The 24050-nt window shown below is 37.2% G+C and overlaps 1 protein-coding gene across 1 annotated transcript in view; it reads right to left on the bottom strand.

Annotated features, from left to right (window-relative positions):
- Positions 1-24050, bottom strand: part of BCAS4 (breast carcinoma amplified sequence 4) — a 45766-nt gene that overhangs the window by 12760 nt on the left and 8956 nt on the right. The window contains exons 2-4 of the mRNA XM_063297053.1: positions 22218-22289; positions 17474-17575; positions 12289-12423 (exon numbers count right to left, since the gene is read on the bottom strand). Of these exons, the coding sequence (XP_063153123.1) occupies positions 12289-12423; positions 17474-17575; positions 22218-22289 (309 nt within the window). The remainder of the gene's footprint in view (positions 1-12288; positions 12424-17473; positions 17576-22217; positions 22290-24050) is intronic.

Here is a 24050-nt window from a genome sequence, read left to right on the forward strand (position 1 = left end):
TGTTTTGTGTACAAAGGATTCTGGATTCAATTCCTGCAATTTCTGGCCAATGCTTCATTCTAAAACTTTGGAAAGTTGCTTCCCATCAGGGTAAATGCAAAATTGAGCAAGGTGCAAACCAATGGTCTGACTCAGTATATTATAATCCCATGTCCCACTTCATGTCAGTTACACCAAGATGCAACAGGCATTTTCTGAGCATGGCAACTGCTGTATCTCAGTACCAAAACTAATTGCTTTCACACCTCATGCAGAGTCAGTATTACCTGTACACAGCAGGATGTTTATAAGAAGGCAGTGAGGGCAGAGCAGTGAATCCTGCAAAAATGCTACAAGCTGCTCCTCTCCAACAAGTACTCTGGGCTCCCCTATCCTTTAATTAATTTTGTCCCAAGGCATATTAGCAGTTCTCTAACTGAAGCACTTTTCGGATGACAGCTATAAATTGCCAGTAAAAATGTTTCATTCCAGGTCTCATCAGCAGTGATGTGATTTTCAGAATGGAGCTGTCACTGGGGGCAATACCAAAATAAGATCAGTTCTGCAACCAAGCTGAACAATATCACTCTGAATCAGTACTTTTTGAATACATATTTTCCTGCTTCTTTGTTAAAATGTTCAAAATCTGTCTGGGGCAGGGAAGTGGGGAAGGGATGAAAAAACAATTTAGAATTTTTCCCACCACAGTCAGCATTGCTGCTAATTGGCTCCAGATCTTTAATAATATAATATAATAAATATAATAAATATAATATAATATAATTAATATAATATAATATAATATAATATAATATAATATAATATAATATAATATAATATAATATATAATCCAGTCAGTCAGTCAGTCATTTTATTTTGAGCATTGACCAGCAAAGCAAAACAAAAGGGTCACAATTGTTTAGAGTACAACAAGCTATAAAATCATGTAACGGTACAAGTAAAATTGTAAATTAAAGTTTAAGAATTTGGGGCATAAAAATTAATATAGTAAAGTATTATACAATTTATCTAAGGCAAATAAATAATCGTTTAAAATAACAGAATAGTAAAATTACCGATTTGAAATATATAGAACCATTACATTACTAAAAGCTATGGGAAAGTTGTAATTAGTATTATTATTCTATCTAGAAAAAATGCAGTGATGTAATGTATAAGGAAGAGTAATACATAAGGAGTGATTATGGTTTCAAAACTAAAAGTTAGAGTCCAGTTACAGTGACTATTTATATTGGTTCAATTCAATTCAATTCTTTATTACAATCATAGACCAACATAACAAGAAAGCAGATGTTCAAGGTATCACATTATGAGCTGGTTATTATTAAACTACGGATATAGCTGTGTTTAGCATTTAGAGATTGGCTACTTTAAAAATGGAACTGAAAATCAATAGGGTTCGTGGTATTAGTATAAACATAAGATCAGTCACCTTTTAAGGTGTATCTACAATGAAGTTCAAAGTAACATCAGCAAACTTTACTGAGGGAGAATGCATTTTGATACATGTTTCCCACAGCATGCATCCAGTGTATAATATAAGCCTAACTAGGGATAGCTGGTATATGCAAGAAGTGGGGGTCCCACCTACCCGATTCAATAGGCCTGAATATTCAGTTCTGGGCATTCATATCTCTACCCTAATAGACAAATACCAACATCATGGAAATAATTTTCAGTAAGATAGTGTAGAAGACTGACTTCCACTCTAATGTTGTGATCCTGATCCAAACCAGGGGGTCCTCAACAACTGCTTTTCATAAAATATGGAAGAACAGGAGGTGCACAATTTCAGGTCTCCATTCCATTTGGTTTGGCTCTAAATACAACGTATTTCCTTTCACACTGCACTGTATTGTGCATTTTTGATAGTGGTTGTGGAATTAAATGATTTAGCGCAGGATATCTAGGATTCCCAGTAAGTTAAGAAAATGAGTAATCTGATGGGTAATAACACTTGTTAAAAAAAAGTGTTAAAAAAGAATTCTTAAAAAAAAGAAATGTAAGAATTAAAAAATGTGTTGTTACTAAACTAGACTCCTAATCTCTTTTTTCATGAAAGCCTCCACCCTCCCTAAATCTAAAATATAAATGCCCTGAGCTCAGCTCTGATATGTTGCAGGAAATTAACAGCACAATTCATACATTCATCAGGTTTAAAGGGAGTCCAAATAAATATTGCAATGCAGGCTTATTGATTAATTATGTGCCATCAAGTCATTTTCGACTCCCAGCAACCACATAGACAGATTTTCTCCATGATGATCTATCCCTAACCTGGTCTTTCAGGGCACCCAACAGTGCACTCATCACCACTGTAACTGAGTCCATCCATCTTGCTGTGGTCATCCTCTTCTTCTCTTTCCTTCCACCTTTTTCAGCATTCGAGCCTTTTCCAGAGAGCTGGGTCTTTGCATAAAGTGTCCAAAATACAGTAATTTGAGCTTGTTCATTTGTGCCTTGAGTGAGAAATCTGAGTTGATTTGATGATCCATTGGTTTGTTTTCTTGGCTGTCCACAGTATTCTAAGAAGTCTTCTCCAACACCAAAGTTCAAAAACATCAATACTCTTCCTATCCTGCTTCTTCAAAGTCCAACTTTTGCTTCCATAGAGTGTCACAGGGAATACAATGCCTGATCTTTGTAGGTATAGAGACATCATTACATCTGCATATCTTTTCCAAGTCTTTCATGGCTCCTCTACCAAGTGCTAGTCTGCAGCGTATTTTTGACTGCTTGTTCCTTTACTGTTGATAGTTGATCCTAATAGGCAGAAGCTATCTACCACTTCGATCTCTTCATTGCCAGTTTTAAGGCTGGCTGTTCTACCTGTTGTCATTAGTTTGGTCTTCTTTATATTTTAGTCCCATTTTTTTTCCATTTTGCTCCTTATCTTGTATTACTAGGGCTTGCAGAACTTTGCATTTTCAGCTATCAGAGCAGTATCATCAGCATAGTGCAGGTTACTGATGTTTCTTCCTCCAATTTTAAAACCATGCTCATCTTCTTCCAACCCAGCTACCCTTAATATATATGCAGCATATAGATTGAATAAACAAGGGGAGAGGATACAGCCTTGTCACATTCCTCTGCCAACCTGGAGCCAGCCTGTTTCACCATGCTATGTCTGTACTGTAGATTCCTGATCTGCATATAACTCTCTCATCAGGGCAATGAAATGTTCTGAGATTCCCATTTCTCTAACCACATTCCAGCTTGACATGATCAATACAACTGAAGGGCCTTCTATAATCAATGAAGCACATAGTGACTTCCTTTTGATATTCTTTGGCCTTCTCAATTATCCAGCAGACATCAGCAATAATGTCTCATGTTCCTTGGCCTTTTCTAAAGCCAGATGTAATGGAATGTGAGAATGACCTTGGAAGGGTGGGGAGGGAGATGCTGCCTAGGGAATCAGTTGATAAAAGAGGGAGGAGTCTGCAACTAAATAACAGGCAGAGAAAGAGACTTAGAAAGGATCTGCCCTAACTGGTTAGGTGGTAAATAGGGACAGTGGGAGATTTGTACTTTCAGACTTGCAAGATTCTGTTAATGTAGCCTAACAATAAAGTAGAAGTAGCTCATCTGGTCGTATTTCCTGTCTTACTGGGAGGGCTGACACCAGCTTGAACATCTGGCATCTCTTTTTCCACATACAACTCTAATCTACATTGGATGATCCTAAGTATTATTTTGCTAGCATGTGAAATTAAGCATATTGTACAATAGTTTGCACTCTTTTAAGTCTTTTTTTGGTATTGGAATGTAGACTGACCTCTTCCAATTGGTTGGCCACTGTGTCATTCTCCAGATTTGCTGGTATAGCTTGGTTAAAACCTTTATTGATTCTTCTTCTGTTGCTTGTCACATTTCATTGGGTATTCCAACAGTTCCTGTAGCTTCCAACTTGGTAATGACTGGAGTGCAGGCTTATTAGGTGTGTACAAATAGAAAAATGACAGTAAAATCAAAGGTTTTGCTCAAGGTACTTGTTTTGACATATACATCCTGAAACATCTTTGGTTCAGTTTCCCCAAGTTCCCCATTGCAAACTGGGAACTCCAATCATCTTCAGAGGATTTATTGCACATGATTCCTGGAAAAACGTCCAACTGTAATATATGAGGGTGAGGGTGAAGGCCTTCTCGGTAGTGGAATCTATCTTGTGGAATTCCCTTGCCCCCGAAGTGCAGACAACTTCCCCTTTGCTCTGCATCAAGATGAAACTAAAAACTTTTTATATCCTCCATTAGGATTCTGGTTTTATGAATGGGACTTGGATTTTATCCATTTCTTTTATTTGATATTGTTATTTATGGATTTTATATTGTATTTTGTGGATTTAACTCCCCCCCCTCTATATATATATAAATTAAAATACGGTATTTTATTGCCAATGTTGTTTTACATTGTTAATTGCTATGGGCTAATTTTACCAGGAACAAGTAGGTTATAAATATGCCAAACACTTTTATTTAGACACCATGATCTAGTAGATGAGGTCTGCATCAGTATCCTTAAACAGCAATTTGAGGACAATTCATAATCATCTTCAACCTTGCTAACGGTTTGCTGCTAAGGACAATGATAAAAAATGACAGAAATTCAGGAATTGGGAGGTATGGTGAGGTTGCAATTCCTCCAAATAGGGAAATACATCATGCATAATCTCCACAAAGCCTTAGAGCTCTCAAACACATCAGATATTTTGGGTTCACAGAAATTCAGAGCTGCTTTAGAGCTGGCACAAAGTGCTCATAAAGTGACCTCAGACTACAGTTGGTAACCCAATTAATTCATAAACCTAAGCCAGAAAGTGGTTTGTTTTGGCTCTGCATAAAAGTTATGGCTTGTTCAACAAGTAACGCTTATAAAAATCCTGCTTAGTATTATGTATAAACATTGACTGTTTTCTCCACTTGTGAATATTGACTATTTTATTTTATTTATTTATTTAATTTGCCAAATTTTATCACTGGGACTCTCGGCGGTTTACAATAGAAAAGAAGTTTAAAATTCAGTACAAACTATAAATAGTACAATAAATAGAAATAGAAATAGAAGGTAAGAAATATAAAATGCAATAAAATCCAGATGGCAGAAGATTCTACACCAGTCCGTGAATATAAAGGGGCCATTCTAGGGCGCCAGCCATCCCCAAGAAGGACTATTCCCCTTCCTACTCCAGGTGTGCTGGCAAAAGCAGGTCTTCAGTTTTTTTACGGAAGTCCAGGAGAGAGGGGACTATTTTCCCTACTCATGACTAACAGAGACCCCAACTTTGCTCAAGTGATGTAAAGCCTGTCCTTATTAGTTATTTCAGCACAAAGATTCTGGGCTGACCCTAGAAGTTGCTAGTGGGAAAATGAACTAGGGAACAAAATTCCACCAACTTTCTAGGCACCCCTGCACAGAGCCAAAACATCAACTGCAACCCGTACTCTGAATACTGTAGCCTGCACAAAATAACAGAAACGTAATAATTTTCCAACTGCAGTCAAGGCTTCCACAAGGCTACATGAAGGCTGAGGGGGGGAAGGGGGAGGAGAACACAGTGTTGTCACACAATTTTTCCAAGCTATCGCATAATTCTCTCAGAGTCTGGTTCTCCAACTTAGTTCAGCATCTCTGGCATTGCTTCAAGAAGCAGTTTCAAGCAGAGTTGCCACAAAGGACAAAACTAACAAAAATTATTTGGTCTTCTGGCTTTGGGGGAAGCGAAGGCTGGTCCTTTTCCTGAGCTTGGCATGTTGTGGGAATGGACAGATCAGTTTGTTTTAGTCCTTGTCAAATGCCCATGAGTTCACATGTAAACACTCCACACTGAATCTCCTTTAAACAAGAAACATACCAGAAAGTTTGACCTTTGTAACAGACCAAATACACGTTTTGCATGCATTTAAAATTAAACAGTGCTGTCACCTGAAACCACAGTTTTTGTTTTCAGGCTAGCCAATCTCACACTTTTTTTTCTTTTTGAACTGAGGCTTGTATTGCAAAATTCAAAGGGAAAACAAAACAAACGTACACAGATTCGTGGATTAGCTCTGGAAACATAGATCAAGATAATTCACTTAACAATGCAAACCTGACAAAATCCTCCTGGGTGCCTAGAAGGGGGGGAGGCGAAGAGAGAGAAATGGACAAGGAAGTTTTTTCACCTCTTTAAGAAGACTTTTATTGAGTCTTCTCATTCTATGACTCCTGCTCTATGACTCATTCTATGACGGGTAACAAACTGGGCTATTCTCCTCAGCCATCATTTACCATAGTCTTGCTATTTACAGAAACAGGTAACAAACTGGGCTAAAGACAGGTCCAGCCTAACGTACTGTTTATCTTACAGTCTGTCTAAATCAGGTCTGCACAACATATGGCCTGCTGATTTAAAAAAAATAAATTAATTGTGGCCTCCACCCCAAAAAGACTGGCTGCCAAGTGCCTCCAAGCCTCATTGCCACCACCGGCTCCAACACTGCCGCTGCTCCGCTGGCTAATAGCCGTGCCAGGTATTTCTTTGCAGCCCGCAAGGATTTTTAATTTATCAACGTGGTCCTCTCTCCGCTACAAGTTGTGCAGGCCAGCTCTAAATTGTCATGTCCCCCTCAGGCCATAATGCAACATTATAGTCTATTCCAAGGCAGATCTTGAGATTCGTTCACTGAAAAATCACCATCAACATTTAAATAATTCCAAATGCTTTTCCGTGCTTGCTTGCTTTTTCTTGCAAAGCTAATTTTTAAAAACGTATCTCAAAACTCCATGCCAGGGAACAGACAAATAGGGTAAACACTTAGAGATATTTGTTTATATCTATGCAAAGGATGTTTTCATTCCTTTGTTACTGTATTCTACACACAGACTTTCCCATTCACACATTTACCTCTCAAAAGTTTCCCCAAACTAAAAAATAGCTAGGCTGTGAAGTTTTTTAAAATTAACAGAGTTCTATTTTCACGAAAGATAGCATATACCATTCTTAAAAACGGTATCCAAAAGCATGAATAATCCGATTTGACCTAAAGTGGCCATATCGCTCAGCCACAGAAATGAAGAAAGAGATTAACAGGGGCCCGAACAGAGACTTGCAAGAAGGAGGGGGAGGGCGGACAGGAAAGCAGCAGTCAGCTCACAAACCAGATCAGGACACAGGGCTGAAGCAAAATTGAAGCAAGAAGTTTGAAAATCCATGCAAATCTGCTCCAATGTTTTTAAGCAGGGAGTGCATTCATTTCCATTTTTTTCCAGAATATTTTCCTTACACAGATTTATTCCAAAATAATAATAATAACAGACATATAATAATAATAATAATATAAAGTAATGAAAAATTGGTGGGAACATATAGTTGAAAAGGTAGTCGAAAATGAGCAAGTTAAAATACTGTGGGATTTTCAAATACAAACTGATAAAGTTTTAGCACATAACACACCAGATAGAACTGTGGTTGAAAAGAAGAAAAGTGGATAATCGATGTGGCAATACCAGGAGATAGCAGAACAGAAGACAAAGAATTGGAGAAGATCACAAAGTATCAAGATCTGAAAATTGAAGTCGAAAGACTATGGCATAAATTATGGCAGTGGTTGTCCCAGTAGTTGTCAGCACACTGGGTGCCATTCCAGAAAGCCTTGGGTGTTATTTAGAAAATCTGTGCATTGACATAATTTCCATCTGTCAATTACAAAAGGCCACACTGCTTGAATCAGCACATATACTACACCAATGCATTATGACATCCTAGGTTTGGGGGAAGAACTCAGTGCAAATGAAGGGCAACACCAGCTAAAGAACTGGCAGCTGTGATTTCACATTGCTGTATATAATAATAATGATAAAGACTATGCTATTGGCCTTCCGAAACAGCAATCAGACAGGAGGGCAAACTACAGCTGATCCAGAATGCAGCAGCGTTGTGATCCCACTACTTTGCAAGCTGCACTGGTTATCAGTTGGCTCCTGGATGCAATTCAAGGTGCTGGTTATTACCTTCAGAGCCCTACAGCCTGGCTATCTGAGTGACCACACCACCTAGTGTGATCAAGCAGTGTGGGTGCATTCCAGGTCCCATCCATCAAACAGTGGCATCTTGAGGGACCCAGGAGGCATGCATGCTTGGTTGCAGTGCCTGCCCTCTGGAACAATATCCCCCGCGGGATTCGTGCAGCTCCCATCCTTAAGTTATTTCGGAAATTACTGAAAAATGGATTGTTCTCCCAGGCCTTGAGATAGGATGATAGTTTAGTTTTGTCTGGCTGGGTGTCTGTTCTTCTGGTCAACTGTGTTCCCTTTTTTATATGCATTGCTTTTTCTTTTATTTGTGAGTTGCCCAAAGTCGTTCAGAAGTTGGGTGGCCTCACAATCAAAATAAATAAATAAGACTTCACTGATGCAATTCCAACATTTCTTGATACTTATACCTTTTGTCTGGAAAGCCCACAATTCTTTTCAATCACAGATTGTGTCTTTCACCACAAAGTAACACAAATTCCATATACATTCAGAGTCACCCATGTTTCAAGACTGCGCATTGGTAAGAACTCAAAACTTGTGACACTTATGGCAAGTGGGCAACCATAAAACTGGATAGACTTATATCTATCTATCTATCTATCAGAATTCTAGACTTTCAATTAATTTACACTTTGGAAATATTTTGGAATTAAACCATTTATCTTTTAAATTACATTATTTTACCTTTTCAAATGTTCCTTTCAAAGACAAAACGGGCTGACAAAAAACCATACATATAAACCATACATATACAAAGATAGTTCTCAACAATTCGTTTTCTATTATAAGAAAAAAGTTGTTGGGAGTATTTGCAGAAGTTTCTTCTGAGCTTCCTAGATGTCTTATGCCTGACTACTGAGACAATACTGATTCTTTATATTCATTTTGTCAATATCAATACCCTACTTTTTTTTTCTCTAGTCAAACATACTTCTTCACATGGTCATACTGATTTTGGAAAGTAGGCCTCAGCACATCACAAGTCCTAATGCAGCCCCTGGCCTCAAAACCATCGTTCACCCCTTTTAAAGATATAATATAGGTTATGCATCATCGTTCTATATTTTATGATTTTTTTAAGTAAGTGAATTAAAGTCTCTTTCAAATTAAACTTAACTCCTAGTAATTCAATGGACACATCCATGTCATTTTCTTGTGAGCACTGCCAAAATGGTCTGCCACTGTGTCCTTCTGAGATGCCCTGGTATTTACCTGAGGTCTCCCATCTTATTAGCAACCAGGACCGACCCTGCTTAGCTTCTGAGTCCAGAGAAGGCCATCCAGATGCTCCCACCAATCAGGACTATGATGCTTTATTTTTCTCTAAAAAACACTGGATCAGATAAAAAAAAATCTAGCCCCTATCTTGGTCACACAGTGATCATCCAACCTATAGTATAATCTCACTTTTATTCCCCCAGCATTAAAAATCCAACAGCATATTGGTACTCAGTTAGCAGGTAGCACTCTGCCATTACTTGCAACCCAAGCAAAGCTTATCTTCTATTAATGTCTAGGTAAAGGTAAAGGTTTCCCTTGACGTAAAGTCCAGTCGAATCCGACTCTAGGGGGCGGTGCTCATCTCTGTTTCTAAGCCTTGGAGCCGGCGTTGTCATAGACACTTCCGGGTCATGTGGCCAGCATGACGACTCGGAACGCCGTTACCTTCCCGCCGAAGCGGTACCTATTGATCTACTCACATTTGCATGTTTTCGAACTGCTAGGTTGGCAGGAGCTGGGACTAGCAACGGGAGCTCACCCCGCCGCGCGGTTTCGAACCGCCGACCTTCCGATCGACAGCTCAGCGGTTTAACCCGCAGCGCCACCGCGTCCCATTAATGTCTAGCCTTTGAATAAACCCATCTAAACTACCGGCCATCACTGCAGCCTTGGGCCACAAATTCTGTAACTGAAATATGTGCATCATGAAGTTTTTTGCTTCACGGGGCAAGAGAGAAGGAAAGTTTCTCCTTATCTATGCATAATTTGAAATCTATCATTGAGGGTAATACCTCCTGAACTATAAAACAAAAAATTGAGGAGTGGGGGCGGAATAGAGGGAGTGGTTACGTCTTCTGCAACTATTTAAAATTGGTGTGAAAAGAGAGTCAGAGGGAAAAAATGAATCATGAGCCTAAAATGATAGTGTAAGTTTTGATTCATAAATCCATACTTCAATATCTGGGTATAAAAGAAAGAAAGGTGACAAACAGGGAACATTAGATAACAAGAAATATTTTAAACAATAATGTTAATATGATATGCTCTTTGTTCGTTCACTACATACCGGTAAGTCCCAAGGGCCCTAAGACACCCTCACATATCATTTGAAAACATTTGCCATACTATGTGCTTTCTTTGCTATTTTCTCCTGCTTTAATTTGTCCATTATACTTATTTATTAGAACTCTGTATAAATGTATAGAGAGTATTTCTACTATTTTTACCATGTATGAAAGTTGTTATTATAAACAAAGGCAGAGCAAGAACATTTTGAATGTTCAAAGTTCAAACGTTTTGCCAACACAGAAATTTTATTTTTATTTTCCAATCTCTAGTGTTAGGTATCATTCTGAAACGATATGAAATTGTTGTCTGAAAATAAGTCAAGCAATAAAACTAAACTTGTAAGACTCCTTTAAATGTTCATGCACCAACAGTAACACTACAAGAACTACGCTGGCAGTCCAGAAAATTAAACAGGGTTTTAAAACTGAAATATTTTACTAGGCAGACAAAGTGTTTTAACATTCAAGTTGGGAAAAACAGACATAAATTATTTTTTTAGAAAATGTTCTAAATGTTAATCAGTAGGAAAATACCTTTCATTTATAACTGCTGCAAGTTTTATTTCTAAATTCTACCCAAACTTTTCTACACCAAGAACGACTGCTTTTAAAAGTGCAACCACATCACATTTATTTATAGTAGCACTTAAACAGAAATTCATCCAGTCACAGATCTGATCCAGTAACAGATATCTATGCCCTGGTAAAATTCAAACCAGATTATTACAATTTACTGTATCTGAGGGTTTCCCTAAAAAATATTTACTATTGAGAACATATTAGTAGAATGCTTAAAAGGTTTCCACTGGTAGCTGGTTTGTTTCTGAATAACAAGCCAAAGTGCTGGTTTTGAACTTTAAAATGCTAAACAGTTTGAGTTTTAGTATGGAAAGATCACCTTCTCCATACAAATCTGCGTGATAAGCAAAATCTACTGAGGCCCTTCACAGAATGCTTTAGCCTTCCGATACAAAACAGATGCCTACCACAGAGAAAGCTTTTTCTGTAAGGTGTCCCAACTATGGGACTAACATCTAGATACATTTACCTCATGAATTTCCTTTCTTTTGAGAGCCAGGAAAGTATATCCTGTTCTCCAGTCCTTGTAATATTAAGAGTTTCTGAGCTTTCTCCACTGCATTGCTTATTTGACAGATTTTTGGACATTTATTAATCTTACTATTAAGTTTTTACTGTTTTTTCCTCACTTTCTTTATATAAAAGGTAGAATACAAATAATTTAAATCAGTGTTTCTCAACCTTGGGAACTTTACGATGTGTGGACTTCAACTCCCAGAATTCCCCAGCCAGTCCACATATACATGCTGACTGAGGAATTCTGGGAGCTAAAGTCCACAAATCTTTAAGTTCTCAAGGTTGAGAAACACTAGTCCAATCAAACAGGATAGGATGCACTGTAGGATGAACTGAATACCAATATGGTGTAATGGAAAAAGCACTGAACTAGGACTGGGGTTCAAGTCCACCCTCAGACATGGAGGTTCACTGGGAGGGCCAGCCAGTTGCTCACAGCCCATAGCTTGTTCTGGTGAAATAATTGAAGGAGGGCTATTTATGCTGCCTTATGCTCCTGGAGGAAGAGCAAGATATAAACCCAAGAAATAAATACTCAAATTCACACAATGTGGTTACTGAAGCCTTTCAAACAATTTTAGTTTCTGTATTCAAAATGATCAGGATAACCCAAGGTCCTAGTTCAGGAACTGCTGTGAACTTAAATCCGAATGATATAAGGAACAGAACAGCTCTTTCTCTTCTAGGTGCAGATGAATTGAACTTGTACAAATAAACTGTCAGAAGCTTTGGGGCAGGGCCTCAAAATACAGTTCTGAATAATGTGTGAAATGCTCCCCTAAAAGAAAATAATTATCTACAGCTGAAAAGGAATCCTTTTTAGGAAAATGATAGAGGAAGTATTGTTCAAAGCTGCTTTTTCCCATGTCTGAAAACTTTTCATACTTACTTTTTTAAATAAGGGGAAAGCCACTGACCCAAGCAGCTTCTGAATAGATGAGGGAAAGCCAGCATTAGCCTTCTCTGCTTGGAGAACTTGTTCTTCTAGGAAAGCGACGTGATGTCCAGCCATTTTCACAAATGCCTGAGAGGCAGAAACAGAGATTAAGTCAACAAGATTATTGGTCTGATATCCTAATTTTGAAAAGACTTTTCCAAAGTTACTTCTCTTTTCAGCAACTGGAATATTTCTGTGTGATGGTCATACTGAAATGATGTATGACATGCGCTAAATAGACTGGAGCAATACCAATCCCTCTTCTGTTTGCTATTAGCAACTAAAAAAAAAATTTAAAAAAGGAAAAATCCATGATGTAAACTACAGTTTTTACTACTCTCACTTTCTCAAGCTAGTTATGTCTTAATTTTTTTAAAAAAAGAAATCCACGTATCTCCCCAGGACACCCCCTTGTATCCTTTATGAAGGGTACACAGTACATCGGACCATTTTCCCTTGTTACCAACTAATAACTCTTTCAGGTCTGAACAGAGAGTCACTTAGTAGACTGGATACACATAACACCGAAAGTCAGGAGAGTAATTTAAAAAAGTATTTTTAAAAATTGCTCTTGATTTCCTTCTATCTGAAAACAAATAGAATATAAACTCATAATGAAGAATTATACTGACAACATATAAAAAGCTTGTAACATGGCATAATAATTCAGCTATACTTGGCCTCCAGAAGAGTTTATTACTTTCTGAATACATTGAATGTGTGTCAATACATTGGATGGACCTCTTAGTGTTACACTGATATTATGTTGGCTTGCACAGTAGCATGAAGATAACAGATCTTGGCATGTATAGAATAATGTAAGTAGATTTGGGGTAAAAGACGCTTTGGCTGTACTTGTAGCATACTTGGAAGGAAGGGAGGAAGGAAGGAAGGAAGGAAGGAAGGAAGGAAGGAAGGAAGGAAGCAAGCAAGCAAGCAAGCAAGCAAGCAAGCAAGCAAGCAAGCTTTTTAACCATGAGCAGGGAATAATGTGCGTGGTACTGATATGACTGAGGTTTGTAGTCTGTATCTTCTCTACCTTATTAAAAAGCATTGTATGAAAGTCTCAGTTGACCAAAATCGTAAGCATAAATTAATAAATGTAATGAAAGAAAAATAGATACATTGTCTACCTATAGAGCAAAGAGAAAGGATGCAATAGATCTGAATGGAGATGATCTTATTTTGAGACAGAGTGGATAAATATATGAAAGGAAGTAAAGACTTAATTATGCATCAAATGGTTTCATTCTGAATGAAAGGCTAAAATGTATGCCAGGAAACATGAATTTGTTTCATCTAGCTTGTTATGGGTAAATATGAAAATAAGAATCCATAGGTTGGCGAAAGTTACATGCTAGGTTCCAATGAATGGTGATAATGGAAGAACCAAAAATAATTTGGGGGAAAAAATGTACAATATTCTGAGTGAATGCAATCCGATGGAAAAAAGATGATATAATAGATGTCAATGAGACAGAAGCATACAGAAAAATTGTTCGAGACATTCAAAGACTCAAGACTGAATGAGATTTATGACTGGGAAGGATCTGTTCAGAAAAAGTTGTTCTGAATATGTGCTTTAAACATATGTTCAGATGGTAAATGAACTAATCTAAATTTAAAAGTGAGATTGATTGGACTGTTCACAATAAAACACAGAGCTAGCTAAAGACACAAAAGTTATATGAGGTTCTGAATATGCTACAGACCATTACTTGGTAATGTCAAGGGTCGCTCTTGGAGAAAAAAATTAACATGGAAGGAAAGAAGTAAAAGAAATTAGAGTGAAAGTAGAATAACTGCAGGAATAGCAAGTATAAGTCCTACATGAAAAAAAATTACATTTCCCAGGGGAATAAACAGAAAATGGAGTTAAGGTAAGCTGTTTCAAACAGAGGGAAAATTTTTATTTTTATTATTCTTATTTTTTAAATTTGTATGTCACCCAGCTTCCGACGACTCTGGGCTGCTTTCAGATTTAATGAATAAATATGAAGTTACAGGGCGCCACAGAACTCTGTGGAATTATGCAAACGGAAAGTACGAAGCACAATGCTTATTACAATGAAAAAATAAAAAGGCTTGGGTACGAAAAAACGTGTATAAGAAAATGGTTGCTGCAAAAAATGAGAATGAGAGAAAAATACATAGAGAGAATGTGTATTTAGAGAAAAAGAGAGCTGCAAAGAAGGTAGTTACAGAAAGTAAGGAATGGTTAAGATTAAAAGGGGTGGAAAAATATAGCCCAATTCTGATGCCAATAAACAATTCTTTGGAAATAGGTGAAAACAGCTAAACAAGGAACAAGTGAATAGAAGTAATGGAATTATTTGGGATGATACTGAAGTGAGGGAATGCTGGAAGGTGTCCTTTTAGAGATTTATATGGGAATTATGGTGACTGTGAAAGAGTAGAACAGAAACAAATACGTTAGTATTTAAGGGGAAAAGTTCAAGAACAGGAAGTCGTAAATGATGTAAGGATGCTGAAAATTTGTATACCTATACTGTAGCTGCAGATGGTCAAACTGGAGAAATATTAACATATGGTGGTCGTTTGTTTATGGAGTAGCTATGTGGCTTTTTAGGGAAAGGGAAAAGTAACAAGAATGAATGCAACAACTACAAAAGGGTTAGTTTATTAAGTATGCCTGGAAGGTGTCCGACAAAATTCTGTTTAATAAAGCGAGCACCCTTGAATTGTGAAAAGTCTGGGGCAAATGTGGAATTGAAGGCTGGTTGCTAGATGAGATATGAGTGGTATATGATGTAAAGAAAGCTTAAATGAAACACTCTTTTTTAATCCATTCAATCATGTCCAATTCTCAGAGACTGACTGGACAAGTCCCTGCAGTTTTCTTGGGAAGGTTTTTCAGAAGTGGTTTGCCATTGCCTCCTTCCCAGGGCTGAGTGTATTACTGGCCCGAGGTCACCCAGCTGGCTTTGTGCCTAAGGTGGGACTAGAATTCATGGTCTCCCAGTTTCTAGGCTGATGCCTTAACCACTACACCAAACTGGCTCTCATAAATGAAACACTTAGGAAAAGGTTAACCCTGAACAGGAACTAAGAAAAGGATGTGTGATGTCTCCTTAGTTGTTTAATTTTTTAAAGGATAAATGTAGAAGGCATGTTTTTAGTGATTGACTGATTATGTGCTATCAAGTTGTTGTTGACTCTTAGCGACCATGTAGACAGATTTACTCCATGGCAATCTGTCCTTAACCTGGTCTTTCAAATCTTCCAACGGTGCACTCATTGCCACTGTAACTGAGTCTATCCACTTTGCTGCTGGTCATCCTCTTCTTCTTTCTTTCCACCTTTCCAAGCATTAGAGTGATGTCACAACTATATTGCCTGGGGATGTCAATATGCAATTACTTGTCTATGCAGATAATGCCATGTTGTTAGCTAAGAGCTTGAATGATTTGCTGGAACTGGAGGTAATAAAGAGATGCATCTAAAATTTAATGTATCAAAGATCAAGTTGTGTTTGATAGGGAAAACTGAGTGAACAATTGCAAATTATACATAAATGGTGAAAAGTTAGAGTAAGTAAATGAATTTGTGTACTTTAGTACAGTGTTTACTAAGAGTAAGAGAACGTAGAAATTTTAACACACATAAATGTTGACAAAAAAGTAGTGGTTAAAAACTTCTGGGGAAGCAATGGTGGACTGAAGATGGCTCCACAAGAGTGGAGCTGATGACCGTGATGGAAAGAGGAGCCAGTGAACAGATCGATTCCTCAGAATTCCTCTCTGAAGCAAGGAGAGGACCAGGATCGCTCAACAAGTGACCTGTGGGACACTACCTGAAGGGAATAAAGATCAAGATTCTTGAAAGTAATCAGAAGGAATACAAAGTGGGTTTATTTGATCAAGGTTAGAATATATATGTTGTTGTTTCTGGTAGCTCTTAATGGATTTTTCTTGAATAGGTCCAAATGACGAGGCTTTAAAGATTTATTTGTAGATAAGAGATAAAATATGGGAAGAATAAACTTTTTGGTTGCATTTTCAGAGAAAGTGGTAAGTTACTGTGGTAAAAGGAAAGGAATATGAAACTGATTAATTTGATTAAGGTTAAAATATATGTGTTATTTCTAGTAACTCTAAATGGACTTTTGCTGATTAGGACTGAATATTGAGGCTTTATAATTTGTTTATAGATAAGAGATGAGATATGGGAAGGAGAGATCTTTTGTTGAAATGTCAGAGAAGGTGATAAGTTACTGAAATTATTTGTACATGTCTTGATGAAGGGGGAAGTCATTTCTTTTTCTTTTTTTTCTTTTTCTCTGCACTATTTTTTATTTTTCATATTTTTCTTAGCTTGCATTGGTTTTTTATCTTTGTATTTTTAAACTTTAATAAAAATTATTATAAAAAAACCCCAAAAGTAGTGGTTAATGTGTGATCTCTTGCAGAAAGTGAATGAATGGTTGTCAAAAGAAGCAAAAATGAGTGCACCCCCTTTGGTACATTAGAATTGGATATGACAGGAAAAACATAAAAGTAGATTGACTGCAATTTGCATGGGGTAATTAAGAATGATTGGATACTGAATTAATACAAAAATGAGTGACCAGTATGAAAGCAATACATGGATATATCTTGAACATATAGAAAGAATGAGGATTGAATCAGAAACAAACATGTGAAGAGTGAGTGGACTGATAAAAAGTGGAAGGTTGAAAAAGTCCTGTTGAATTTAGCTGTGATCCTGAAAAAGGTAGATGTGAGAACATTAAATGGTACAAGGTAGCAGTAAAATAGAGATGTGGTGGAATCAAGAACGGTTTGCATGCAAGGATAGAATGCTACAAAGAGATACAGTGAATGTTTCCTTTTCTTAACTTATAATTTGTCTTCGTATTTCTCAATCCATTTCTGTGTGCTGTTGTGTATGTGACACACAGTGTTACTTACCCAAAAGGGAGCAGTGTGATTGATATACAGTATATTACACTATTTACATTTGCTTTCGGTGAATTCTAATAAAAGATCTATTCATCACTTTTTTCACCACCCGGTTTTCTGATAACAGTAAGAACCTCTTTAAATACTTCAACAGAACTGAAACTACTCAAAAGTATGGGTTTCTGGTCCAACTTTACTTAATGTAAGCAACAAACCTCTAGTTTATCCACTTTTGTATAGACATTGTTCATTTCTGAAACTTTGGCCTTAATAAGTGGAATCATCTCTTCCAAGAGCTTGGATGTATCACTCCTAATCTGCATAGACAAGAAAAATCTGTATCAGAAAGCACTGTCGATAAATACAAACATACAGTATTTCATTCAGTATACTGTATAAAAATACAAGCAATATAATTTTATGTATTAAATAGTGCCAAACATTTTCCTTTAGAAAGTTCAATATAGATGAATACATTGGTAGACTCCTTTCTAGGAACTGTTCAGTCTACAGCTATCCTCAGTTATGCTACAGTAACAGCTGTTCCCTTACCCACTACTAGGTCTACGTACTATGTAAGCCACAAAATGTTTCATACTTTAGCTTAAGACTTCAAGAATATATACATTCCTCCCCCTCACTGCTGATCCCTATCAGGCCTCCATTGCATCTGCTTTGATTCACTGCTGATGGTGCTGTTCTGATTTTCCATGTGCAGCATGTTATGATAAAAACAATTCTTTGATATCTACTGTATTCTGGCTTTGCCATTCTCCCTCTTCTGCCTATAACCAATTAGTGGACAATGCATCCTCCAGTTGCAGAGCCGGAGTGGGAATGGGGTGGGTGTGGCCATCTCCTGCGCTAGGCTTCTTCCTGTGCTCTTCCTCGGCTCCCCACATTCTGTTGTTATCCTGGTTGAATAAAGATCACAAAGGATGCTCAGAAGCAATGCTTCTACGTAAGATTTTTCTTCCTTTTCTCTGCTTTTTCAGGGCAACACATGTCAACTCTATTAGATCGCTCTATTCTCTGTTTGGGAGTGAGTGGTGGGAAGAGTTGTACCCATTATTCTACTGTTTTGCTTTTTCAGCCTTGCATTAAATTCAGCAATAGCCAAAGAGTTAGGATACCTACAGCCTTGCCAGTTGAACAATTTAGTGCTCCAGTACTGTACTGCACAATTCTGAGAGACCACTGGCACAGTACTGCTGGCTCCAGTTCTTTAGGAGACAACAGCAGAATGGCAGACAACAAGTCCTGACAGGCACTCAAGGGAGAGGACATGCCCGCACCAGCTGAAAAGGCCAATTGCCACTACTCTGTTCTTGCCCACTACAGGTTACCTGACATTGCCTTTGATGTAACAGGTAGTGAAGAGTAACAGATTTTACATACCTTGCAGCTGCTTTTGGGTGCTCAGGTTAAGGGGAAAAATACTACTTTAACACCAGTACAGCTAAGGATAACTTAAGGCTGTCTTACTCACAAGATGGAAACAAGCTGGAGGCAACATCATGATAACATGGCAGAACTGAAAAACTGAAAATCTTTATTATGGTCATTAACCAGCACAAGACATGGGACAAAAAAGATGTTGCCAGGATATGCTTGTACAGTGGTTAGGTGCACATTATCTGAGAAGCAGGTAACTTAAAAAGTAGACAACTTCAAAACTCCAATGAAATATCTGCAGAATAATGTTTTTAAACCAACAAAAGTACAACTGGAAAAAGCTATCATTTCTGTTTTGTATCCAACCCAAACTTGTTGCTTCTTAATAAATTTATCTTGGCATAATTGCCAACGCAGAAATGTAATCCATTAAAATGTAAGTGATAACGAACTCTGACACTTTGCTGTATTTGCAGCAACAGAAAAATACAATTAGCTAGGTAGGGTTATAAATTGTCCCTCAACATGCCTAAAGACAAGACAGTGAAGTTCGCTTGTTGCTGCTGAGCATCATGGCAAGAAAAAATTAAAACAGCTACTGGAAGACAAGTGAAGGTATTCATCACCTATAGAACCATGAAGGGAAACCCTACACTACTGCAGGAACAGCAAATCTCCACTGAAGATAAAAACAAATAATTGGTATGGGAGAGTGATGCCCTTTTTTTGGCCAGAGAACAGCAAAACAGAGAACAAAGAACAGTTTGTATGTTTTGGAAACATACCATCAGAAACTGTAAAGTAAGATCAGCTCATGGTAACTAACATAATTGGTCTTTGGGTACAGCAGAATCAATAGAAAAGGCTGATTGTTGTAAAAATGGTACGCAAGGTAAACAAAAGTAAAGTTTTACCTTGATGCGTGTAACTTTCTTCATGCCTGAACAAAGATTTGAAGGGGCCTGAAGATAAAGGTCAAGAACTGCTGCCCCTCCAATCCACAGTCTACATCATCTTACCATAAAAGGTAAAGCCTCTTCCAGGTGAAGCTCAATTCCTGGTGACTTCATAGTCATGTCCATATTGTTTTCTTGTCAGCAATATGGAAATGGTTTGCCACTGTCCTCTCTCAGAACACTTATCCAATGTCCCAATCCAGCCTACAGCCCTGGCATTCCCTGGAAATTTCCATTCCATATTAACCAGGCCCAACTATGCTTAGCTTCCCGTCTCCTAGAGAATTCCTTTTTCTCTCTGCAACACTTATGCACTTTGTAAGGAAAAAAGGTGCAGCAAATACTTTTCTTTTTTATGCACATCCTTGCTGAAAAAGCACCCTTTTTTTTGGAACACAGGTAAGTCCCTATCTAAATCCCCTTAGGGCCACATTAAAGATGAAACTACATGCAACATGCAGACTCATTACAGCTCCTTGTGGAAAATTACAATGTTTTACTTCTTATACCTATGCAAAAGAAAATGTAACAGCCAATAGATGGTTTCCAAACTTAATTCCTCTGTAATTACCACAACACAGAGTTATTGTTGTAGGGAAAATAGGAGGCGGGAGTATTAGGATGTTTGCTGCCTTGAGTTGACCAAATATAAAAAAAGGCAGAATAAAACAACAGCAGCAGCAGCAGCAGCTCTACCAATGTAATGACATTGTTTTTTATTTCACCTTTTTTCTATAGACTCAGGAGCTTCTTCTGCTGTCTTCCACTTTCTTTCATCAGCGGAATTGTTTGTAATTGTGATTATAATATTACTTTTTTGGAGACCTCCCACCCATCTGGGGTTCTTTCTCCATGAGCTTCTCCTGACATTGAATTACATTTTTGTTTTGAATTTATTAAAATCTGCTTCTTTCAAGTTTAAGATATACTTTTGACATCACCATTATTGGTTATCCTTCTCCAAAGCTCTCACTGGCTTTCCTTTGTCTACTAAGTCTTCCAATTGATGAGGATCAAATGAAGAATTAGTTGATCCTCTTTTACTATAAAAGAGACTAGATGAAAAGGGTTCTGGAAAATCTGAACATTTATTGAACCTATCTAAGTGATTTTTGATTGTTTAAGTAGTCAAAAAATCTCAGTACAACAAAATGTATCCTATTTAACAACTTAATATAAGCAAAGTCTCAAAGGTATTGTCCATGTAAAGAAGACTCATCTGGCACCTATGTTATATTTGAGTTCTAAGCTTTTACTACTTCTTTTTCCTGCTGTATTTGATGCTCTTGTTGTGTTTAACTATTACTATTAACAGCTCTGGATATTTTGAACGGAGGACAGTAACATTTTAAAAATCAATAAAAACAAAATAAAAATAGTTGTCTGTCCCTTGGGTACAAGAGACATCAAAGAAAACAATGACAAAAAGGTTACAAGGTGAGACATTAGCAGGCTAAAAAGGGCTAATTTTTCTGGGGTTTTTTTAGCCATAGTAGAGAATTTCAGTTCTGTAAAAAGAAATATACAACATAGAAACCAAAAGTACAATTCTACCACTGTCTATGCAGAAACAAGTATCCTTGAAATCAATAGAGATAATTCCCAGGAAAGTAACCTTAAATATTTTGTTGGTTGCAACTTGAAATCTGAAATTGTAGAATCTGAATACCTATGAAAACAACCTATGTATACATAGGAAAGCTAAATACCCTTTGAAGATGCACTACATACTTGACAAGTATCTGATGTTCTTTGGAAGGACTTTTAAACATCGCCTTCTAGACTAAGCAGATGTGTGTCACACTTCACTTATTATGAATTAGAATGCAATGATTAAAAAGAGGTCCACAAATCATTGCAATCCAAAGTGCTGATTAAAGCTGCAAAGAACAACCATATCAAGTTATGCTGAAAATGCACTGATGATATCAACAGAACTGTATCAATACCCACATTTTGAATCACCAATTGCAAAGTAGTCAATTAGCATGACACAAGATCAGTGGACCTCTTGGGAATATGTTTTTTGGCCCTCGAATAAAAAGTCCACAATCACTTTCCAAGATGACCTTTGGACAGCTATCAACTTCATGGCATTAGGTTTTATCCTCCATTGAAATATAGAGGAGAAATCTAGGGGGGAGTATGCAGGTTTTCTCTCTAGAACTAACATGGGGAATCTTTCATACAGTATTCTAACAGCCACAGAGAGATACTTATGAGAACAGCAGAGCTCCTTATTGTGTTTATGCATGCAGGTAAGAATGGTGCACATAAAATGTACAAGCAAAGAACACTCATCTAGGCCCGCAAATATTTGTGCACCATGGTGCCACCTTGTGGCTCAACCATCACCGTTCTCAGTAATAAAAACCATTTCAGAGAAGGTTGTTATCAAGATGGCTGCCTCAGGAAGAACCTGAGCATGTGTGTGTGTGCGTGTGCGTGTGTGCGAGAGAGAGGAGAGAAAGTAGCTCCCTCTTCCCACACAGCTCACTGCAGCCTGAGCTGCTGTTTCTAAATCACTCTCAAGATGGCCTCCAGAGGAGATAACATAGAGAAGTATTTATATTCTCCAAGGTCTACAGAAGCTGAACTAAGCACATACCATATCAGTCATACCACAGAACTCATCCAGTCTTATTAACATCTCTTCTATACATTCTTCTACTTCTTTCATCTGAAAATAAAGAAATAATTTAAAGTTACTGCCTCTGCGAAATAGAGACAACCCTCTGAACAACAATTCAACAACGAAGTTGAATGACTCGACTTACTTAACAAAATCAAATTCTGACAGTTGAGCACAATCATTTTTTCTATTTCAGATTAAATTATATGATCCTACATACAAAATACAATTTTCAAAAAAATATGCTATGTTTGCAAACTTGATTTTCCATATTTTCTCTCGACAAGCATGCAAAATTTTGTTGTTTGGACTTTTTCCAATAATGTAGCAACAGAACCATCCTTGCAGAAAGCATTTTGTTTGTGCAAGCCCATCAAACGTGATGAAGCTTGCATCTAAAAACCTATCTAAAAACCTATTCAAAACAACTTCCCCAGTTTACAATGATTACTGGAATTTGAATAAAATGTTCTTTGAGTGAACTTGAAATAAATACATGGTTACATTTTTAACAATTGTCATTTCCAGGCCCGCAACTAGGGTCTGTGTCACCCGGGGCAAACATGGATTCCACATCCATTTTGGTGCCCCTCCACACTCATTTTGGCGCCCCCCAGCATGGTGCCCGGGGCACATGTCCTGCTTGCCACCCACCCCCCAAGTTGCGGCCCTGGTCATTTCTTTCATAATGCCATTTCAAAGAAACATGTAACATATTCTACAGTAAAATTACATAATTTTCCAATTATTTCATGTTTTGGAAAGGAAAGTGACAGAAAAGGTTAACCACTGCAAATTTCAAACCTCTTCTTTCCTTTGGCCTGGCAGAAACTTGGAATTAGGACACAATGTTTATAGAACAGCAACATTTTCTCTAAATCTGATGCTCAGAAGCCTGGTTGAGATGTAATAGGATCCATTATCTTATGATGGTCTTCTTCAACATGGTGCCTTTCAATCTTGGATCAAGTTTAGAAAGATTATTGAATGTTAATGTCCAAGCACCATTAAAAAGTCAAAATATTAGGTATCTGAAGTGAACTAAAAGAGATATTCCTAGTATAACTAGGTATTCCATTAAATGTTGTCTTTTTTAAAGCAAACAGTGCCTTTAAAACTGTTGTGTACTTTTAGCTTAGTGCATATCATCCAATATGGCTTATGTGCAAGCCAGATCACTAACTTATTCAACAAACCATGTTTTAGAAAATCTTGGTTAGAATTATGTGTGAAACATCCATGGCATATCCCTGATTTCTGTACCATCACCACTATTTGTTCTAAAAATGTCTTCTTTCCCCACTTTATCACTATTATACTATTTCTACTCTGTCAAAAGTTAAGATTCCAAAATACAATATTATTTTTGCTTTCTCCCACATTTCAGTACATATAGTATCTTTACATATACTGTATATCTGAATTTCTGTAAAGATCAACATCACCTTTAAAACACTTAAGTAATTCTCTTTTATCAGAGTTATATTTATATTCAACTTTTTAACTCACAGACTATCAATTGAAATTGTCTCCTCTAATATTTCAAGGAATAGGCCTTACATAAACATTGTATCATGCTCTCCTTATTTCCTCTGGTGGCCTTTCTATACACAGGGAGGATGTTTAGGAACCCTTTACAGATGACAATTTTTCACTCATACCAATTGTCTTCTTGGTAGCCCTGCGATCATCAAGCTATTATACTGTGCATATACTGCATCCAATTTAGAAAATGAACACAGTAAAAAATAGTGTAAATACACATTAAGTTCTTGTCAATAAGGGCTTTGCACAAGTCTGTGACATTTA

The sequence above is a fragment of the Candoia aspera genome, chromosome 3, assembly GCF_035149785.1.
Source record: "Candoia aspera isolate rCanAsp1 chromosome 3, rCanAsp1.hap2, whole genome shotgun sequence".
Classification (NCBI taxonomy): domain Eukaryota; kingdom Metazoa; phylum Chordata; class Lepidosauria; order Squamata; family Boidae; genus Candoia; species Candoia aspera.